General features: G+C 40.9%; 1 protein-coding gene across 3 annotated transcripts in view; it reads left to right on the top strand.

Moving 5' to 3' along the window:
* DST (dystonin) overlaps positions 1-8,087 on the top strand; it is a 626,281-nt gene that overhangs the window by 157,237 nt on the left and 460,957 nt on the right. The window contains exon 1 of one of the 3 annotated variants that reach the window (XM_006835736.1): positions 2,017-2,107. The exons of the other annotated variants lie outside the window; for them this stretch is intronic. Within the exon in view, the coding sequence (XP_006835799.1) occupies positions 2,017-2,107 (91 nt within the window). Of the gene's footprint in view, positions 1-2,016; positions 2,108-8,087 lie in introns of those variants that run through there. 3 annotated transcript variants of the gene reach the window in all.

Genomic DNA, 8,087 nt, shown 5'->3' with positions numbered 1-8,087 from the left:
CGGAAACCCTGTACAGGGTCGCAATGGGTCGGAACCGACTCGACGGCACTTAACAACAACAACAACAATGGGTCAGAATAGACTCCACGGCACTTAACAACAACAAGGGAGCTCTGGTAACGTAGTGATTACGAATCGGGCTGCGAACCTTAAGGTCAGCAGTTTGAAACTACCAGCCGCTTCGCGGGAGAAACATGAAGCTTTCTGCTCCCGTAAAGATTTATAACCTCGGAAACCCTGTACAGGGTCGCTCGCTATGGCTCGGAACCGACTCGACGGCACATAACAACAACAACAACAACCAACAACAACAAAATACGGTCACTATGAGTCGGAATTGACTAGAGGGCAATGGGTTTGGGTTTACTAACACCTACACGAGGACTTCAAAAAGTTCATGGAAAACGGTCTGAAAAGATAAAGGAATTTTCCCACGAAAGTTTTTAAGTCCCCTCGTATAGTGCTTACTATGTAAGTAAGTGCACTATTCTAAATTCCATTTAATGTTACAACAACTTTTAAAGCTAGAAGTGTTTATCATCCTCCCTTTCCTGATGAGGGAGGATAGGGCTTAAAGGAAGTAAGTAATTTGCACATATCTCAGAGGCAGTAAGGAACCAACATTCTATTCTAGGCAGTCTGACTCCACAGTCTGTACTCTTGAAGTACAAACTCATTGACAGCTTTGGAACAAGCTAATTCCTTTAATGGATCTCCAGTGGACACTAACCCTAGCCGTTTAAGATATTAGATTGATGAGAATTAATAGTGTTTTGTGGAATGACAAAGATTGGGTAGGAGGAAGGAGGTGGTATGGAGCTGTTGCCAATTAGGAATGAGAAGCACAGCGGTAGAAGCGAGGGCGGACTCTGGGGGGCGGAAGGGAGGGACAGTGGACTGGTCCTTGGGCCGCCTGGGGGCGAGCACGCAGGCGCAGGCGCGGCCTAGCTGTCAGGCCTTGATGCGCCCGGCCACCTGCAGAGGCCGCCCGCCCCTGGACTGTCCACTGCGTACGGACCCCCGTACCCTCCCATTCCGTGTTGTCACAAGAGTGACCTAAGTCCTCCTATGCCAGGGTGCTGGATTGAAAATAGTGTCTCCCATCCCCCTCTCCGTTACCCCTTCCCTGGGGAGGGCCGATTGGCCCGGCTGCTAGGGGCTGCGTAAGTCGGTGCCCACGAATTGCGGCTTTGTTGCTTGGGCACCTGTTGTGGGTCCCAAATAGAAACCTCGTCCATAGGGATCCGGGGACTGGCTGCCAGTGTCCGGGGGGGTGGGCGTGCTTGGCCGTTGAACAACCCTGTGGGCGGGCCGGGGGAGGGGGCCCGGGGCTCGGAGGCTCTGCCTGGAAGGGAGGGGCCGAGCGGCGCCCAGGCCTGAGCCGAGTCAGCCGGGGTGCTGACCGCTCTTGCTCCCTCCCTTCTGTCCTCCCTCCCTCTTTCCCGGGCGCGGGCGAGTGTCTGCAGCGCGGCAGCCAGGAAATGCCGCAGATGCGCCGCGCAGCATCCCTGGTGGAGGCGACGCGCCGGTGCTCTCACACCGACACCCGGGCCTCGATCCGGCCCGGAGCAGGCGCCCTGCGCAGGGCCAGCGTGGTGGCCACAGTGGCCGCAGGGGGTCCCTGCAACCGCCACTCTCCGCTTGTCCCCACGGCTGTCCCAGCTCTTTATCGAAGTGACGCGGTGCTCATCACCACCCCCGGTTTCGCCGAGATTTGCGGCTGCTGAAACCCAAGATAGACTCTGGCTTCCCAAGAGCCTAGCTCCTGCGGCCCGCCAGGGGGCCTGGGCGTTTCCTCTGCCGGCTTGGGCTTCAACCCTGCCGCCCCTGTCCCCCTGGCGCCCCCAGCTCTGCGTCTCCAGCTTCTGTGGTCTCCTCGCCTCCTGCTGCCGCTTCCCGCTTCCCTTTTCTAGTTCCCAGACTGCGTCTTGCTGACTATGATGCCTTACTGGGGTTACGAGGGGTAGAGTTACGAGGGGGAAAGGGGAACAGACCAGTTAACGCTTAAACTTCGGCATGGCGGGTTACCTCTCCCCGGCTGCTTACCTGTACGTGGAGGAGCAAGAGTACCTTCAGGCCTACGAGGATGTTCTGGAGAGGTACAAAGGTACGTGGTGTCCTACGCCCAGGCTGCAGGGTTTGGTGTGGGGTCATTGGGACGACTGTTCCCTTTCCTTAACAAAGTCACTACTTGAGCACAAGTAAACAGGTGTCAGGACCAATCTTGGGGATGGACCAGGTCTTTTTGGATGGGAATCAGTACCCCCAACACAGGGAGGTCGGTGTGGTGGGCGACTATCTGGAGACGCCCTTGAATAGGCGGTGGAGTGGGGGATGAGAGGTTAGGTTTCTAAGAAACACTTTCCGTTTTCTCACCATATAGAAGCTCTTAAGTACTACGCATAAATCTAATTATTTCTTGAAGGGTGAACATGGGTTAGTTTTCCATGGGATTACTTAAGTCTTGCTTCTTCTGCTTGACATGGGTATTGGTTAACCTTATGAAACAGATTCCTGAGTATCACCAAATCATTTTCCTTAAAATGATCTAATTTATTTGGAAAAAGTTTGTGACTATGTATATGTATCTATTTTGATGTTATAGTAAAAATTATTTTACAGGGTAATGAATGAGAGATTTTCAGACCACACAGTCTTTGTAAATTTAAGTGTAAACAGTGTATTTTGAGGTTTTTTTGATCAAAGTTTTATGTTTGAGATGATGTATGTCAACCTGATAAATATTTATGCTTTAGTATTACGTTGACCTTATGTTTTAGTATTACAGTAACTTAGTACTTTAGTGTTATGTTAGCTTTATTGTTAATCATAATGTTAGGCAAGCGAGAGATTGCACCTTCTCACCTAAGAGTTTTTGTCCCTAGGAATGTATTTCTAAGTGTATATATAGATTGTCTCCTTATTGTGGCTCCTAAAACATTCCACACTCAAGAACAACTCCCAGTGCTGTAATGTATTGATAGTGATTAGTGGTCTATTTCATAAGCCTCGCTTAAGGTAGATCTACATCATTCTGGATATTTGTGTTTAGTTTAGCCACTCAATTTATGTAAACTGAAATGGATTTTATGGTTAAAAATGCATGCATTAATGGTTTCCCATTAGTGGAAATTGGAGCTATAAGATGCTGAACTAAATAAATAAAATTCCAAGTCCCAGATAAGCACAAAAACCTACCCACAGTTATGGTCTTCTTCTAGACTATGTCTGACATTCTTGCAATCCATGTAGGATTTTGTGAAACAGTACAGACATTCAGAATTCCTTTGTGCCATGACTCTATTGTTTATAATATTGCCACTGAGCAGTGCAATGGCATTTTAAACTAATGAACATATATATATGTGTGTGTGTATGTGTGTTATATAACATACTCACATTTACCTTATTCTTTCCATTTAAAAATAGGTTCTTAATCAGTCGTCTCCAAAACTTTAAAATGACAAATATTGTAATATAGACTAGTCAATCTTTCTTGAAGAAACATATCTGTGCTTCTTAAAGTCACATTTAAAATGCCCAAAAGTCCTTAAGTATATACATTTTATGCTTTGGGGAAAAATGATAGATTTATGAATTTTTGTCTCATTAAGTTTTACTGCAATGTCATGTGTAATTTCAGGTGACTTTGAAACTAAAGTGTTGATTTGACTTATTTTTATGAAGTGGAATTTTTATTTGCCTTTGGTAATACAAAGAAACTAAATGTCTGAAGACTATTGTTACTCTATGATTCATTTTAATCATAGTCTAATGAACATACACTTTTTCAAACATAAGTCTAAAATTTCATTAGACATGTGAGGGTGTTTCTTTCCTTCTTTTCTTTGTTGTTTAAAAATGCTTAGGTCATCAATTTGTACTTGGTTTTATAGATGTTCTATATTTCATTTAGTCTTGGAAAGAAAGGAAAGAGTGTTGGTTAGTGTATTCCATGAAAAGCTAGAGTCCAGGAAAACTCATTGTTTCCCTGATATGTTTTTAAGCCAGTTATGATTTCCCATCAGTATCCAATACGATGACTTCACTACAGGGCTTATTATTCTGATTGACTTACTATGGGGCTGATCTAATCGGAAAAGAATTGTAGGCTTTGAATAGGGAGTGTCATTCACATAGCATACAAAGTACAGTTGCTCGTTTTCTGAAATCATGCATTGTTCACAACATTTTAGGTTCCCAGTTGTACTCAAAAGAGTTTATTTTGATTTTTATTTCTGACTAAGTTCCTTGGTTACAGAATCAATTTGTGTTCATCTAGACTATCATCAAGTTGCCAAGTTATCATATGCCCCAGCTGTTGAATAATGTAAGCGGTAGAGGAAGCTGGAACAGATGTAAAATCTGTCATCGGAAATGTAGAATTGTAATCTATAATGTTAGAAATTATGAGTATTGGATTTAGAAGTTCAGAGTTTTGTTAGACCTAATCCTCAGATGGCCTTGGATAAACTTCAAACCAGGCTCTGTGTAACAGAGAAACAAAAATAGTGGCAGATGAGTGAGCCCTAATTATTTATGGTGTAGCCTATTCTTGTGTCTTACTTTGGTCCTTTGGTCTTTTTCTTCTGAGTGAAACTTGGCAACTGTTTGCCAAATTAGAATAACACAGAAAGGGCTGTTGGGTTCAAAGAAGAATGCAGTGTTCTGATTCAGAGTCTAGTTCTGTTACTTTTAAAATATATTCATAACCAGAATACCTCAGCCCATCTGATTTGAAATATCACTTCAGCTTTATTTAGTAAGTAAAGGTACGTATTTATGAATAAAAGATGTTTCTTTGTTATTGTTTATGCTAGAAAGCATTTATGTCAGTGTCTTCCTTTTTATATCTGTCATAAATTATCCAGTTTATTTTCTGTGTAATAGAAAACATTTTCTAATAATTGAGGATCAAAGATACTGAGCAGTCTTTTTTGCCTGTCTTGGTAATATAAATAAATTAACCTATATACCCTTATTATCAAGGAGCTCTGGTAGTGTAGTGGTTACGAATCGGGCTGCGAACCGCAAGGTAAGCAGTTCGAAACTACCAGCTGCTCCGTGGGAGAAAGATGAGGCTTTCTGCTCCCGTAAAGATTTACAGCCTCGGAAACCCTGTTCAGGGTCACTATGGGTCGGAACCGACTCGACGGCACTTAACCACAACAAACCCTTATTATCAAAGATTGAATTACTTGGATGCCACCTTAAGAAATTCTGCTGTTTTAATCTGCCATTGGAAGATTTTGTTTCCATAACACCTCGTTTTTTCTTTCATGATACTACTTGTGAAATTGAGATTATGTGAACCTAACATTTTTTCTATACATTTAAGATTTAATTAGAAAAAGATGTTAAATTATTATGGCCCAACAATATGTTTATTTTATCCATTTATCTTCTAATGAAGGTATTGGATTATCTATGTTGCTGTTAGGCACCGTTGACATGGTTCCAACTCATCGAAACCATGTGTACAACAGAACGAAACACTGCCTAGTTCTATGCCATCCTCACAATTTTCATCATGTTTGAGCCCATTATTGCTGCCAATGTCAGTGAATCTTATTGAGGGTCTTCCTCTTATTCTCTGACCTCTACTTTACCAAGCATGATGTCTTTCTCTAGGGACTGGTCCTTCTTAATAAAATGTCCAAAATACATGAGGCAAAGTATTGTCATCCTGACTTTTAAGGAGCATTCTCGTAGTACTTCTTCCAACACATGGTAGTCGATGGTCTATTCCGTTTTCTTTGCCAACAACATAATTCAAAGGCATCAGTTCTTCCATCTTCCATATCCATTGTCCAGCTTTTGGAATTATCAATGGTTTGAGTCAAGCTCACCTCACCATAGTCTGCAAGGTAGCATCTTTGCTTTATAATCTTACTTTAAACAGGTCATTTGCAATAGATTTGTTTAATAAGGTTCTATAACTTTATGTGCGTGGTGACAAAAGGAATGGAGAACTATTTTAAATATTATCATTTTCAGTTAAATTTTGTAGCCTACATAGATAATTAATTCTGATAGGTGATTGGTAAAATGCCATCTTTTTACTTATTAAACCAGTTCTGATGCCCAGAGTTGGAGTATAAGGGTTTCTGGGAATTAATTCCTTCTTTTATATAGTGCATTCTGCAATGACTTTGCTCAGTGGTTTTAAGTTCACTTCCAAGATCCTGTAAAAATTTGGTTTCAAATTTCATCTGCTAAACTCATGTTCTGCTCATAACTTAACAATCTGTTGTATAATAAGTGAAATGTAACTATGCTGCATTATGATTTGTTATATCGTCATTAGTTATGCCAGCTAGTATAGTAAAACCTGTGAGAGCCTGGACTGAATGGAGCTACTTGGTTCTCTGTCTCAAGGTTTTTGCCTTTGAACACAGTCTTGCCATTTTTCTGTTGTTTATTTTTGTTGTTGTTCCTGGTTGCCATCAAATTGGTTCAGACTCATAGTGATCCTGTCTATGCACAACATAATGAAATATTGGCTAGCCCTGTGCCGTTCTCACAATTGATGCTACGCTTCAACCAATTGCTGCTGCCACTGTGCCAGTCCATCTCGTTAGGAATTGTCCTCTTTTTTGTTGACCCTCTACTTTATCAAGAATGATGCCCTTGTCCAGGAACTGATTCCTGGTGATAACCTGTCTGAAATATGAGAGACTAAGTCTTGACATCCTGATTTCTAAGGAGCATTCTGACTGTACATTTTCCAACACAGATTTGTTTGTTTTTCTGGCAGTCTGTTGTACTTTTAATATTCTTCTCCAACACCATGACTTAAATGCATCAATTCTTCTATAGTCTTCATTACTCATGTCTGTCTTTCACATGCATATAAGATTACTGAAAATAACATGGCTTGGGTCAGGTGCACCTTACTCCTCAAACTGATATATTTACTCTTGAACACTTTAAAGAGATGTTGTGCAGCAGATTTGCCTAATGCAGTAGGTCATTTCATTTAGTGACTGCTGCTTCCATGAGTGTTGATAGTGGATCCAAACAAAATGAAATCTTTGACAGCTTCAATCTTCTCTTCATTTATCATTATATTATTTACTGGTCCACTTGTGAGAAATTTTGTTTTTACATTGAGGTAATACCCATTCTGAAGACCATGGTGTTTAAGTCCTCTTCAGTTCCAGAAAGCAAAGTTGTATCATTTGCATATTACAGGTTGTTAATGAGTCTTCCTTTTATCCGGATGCCATGTTTTTCTTCATATAATTCCAAGTTCTTGAATTATTTGCTCATCATACAGATTGAATAATTATGATGAAAGAATACAGCACTGGTGCACACCTTTCCTGATTTTAAATCATTCAGTGTCTCCTTGTTCTGTTCAAACAGCTGTCTCTTGGTCTATATACAGGTTCTTCATAAGCACAATTAAGTGTTCTAGAATACCGATTCTTGGGAATTATTTGTTATAATCATTATTTGTTATAATCACACAATTGAAAGTCTTTGAACAATTAGTAAAGTACAAGTAAACATCTTTCTGGTATTCTCTACTTTTAGCCAAGATCCATCCATCTGATGTCAGCATCGTTCCATATCTTCTTCTGACTTTGTCTTGAATTTCTGGCAATGCTGGTTCACATACTGTTGCAACTGTTTAATTATCTTCAGAAAAATTTTACTTGCATGTGATATTAGTAATATTGTTTAATGATTTCCACATTAAGTTGGAAAATGAGTACAGATATGAATTTGTAATGGGTATAAATATGAATCTCTTCCATTTGGTTGGCCATGTAACTATCTTCTGAATTTCTTGGTATACATCAATGAATTCCTCCAGGGCTGCATCAGTTTGTTGAAAGATTTCAGTTTGTATTGTTCAAGATTTCAATTTATGTTCATCAATTCCTGGAGCCTTGTTTCTCGCCAATGCCTTCAGTACAGCTTGGACTTCTTCCTTCAGTACCATTTAAAAAATGTGTTTTATTGTGAATTATGTGATAGTTTACATGGGTGAACACTAGTTTTACATTCTTCCTATTGTATATCCTTTCATTGCCATGATTACAATCCCCTGCATCATCAGTCAACCAAAGGGCACCCTG

The sequence above is a fragment of the Chrysochloris asiatica genome, unplaced genomic scaffold (genome assembly GCF_000296735.1).
Source record: "Chrysochloris asiatica unplaced genomic scaffold, ChrAsi1.0 scaffold00019, whole genome shotgun sequence".
Lineage (NCBI taxonomy): Eukaryota > Metazoa > Chordata > Mammalia > Afrosoricida > Chrysochloridae > Chrysochloris > Chrysochloris asiatica.
The sequence above is the reverse complement of the archived record's forward strand: the minus strand, read 5'-3'. Positions and strand labels throughout refer to the sequence as shown.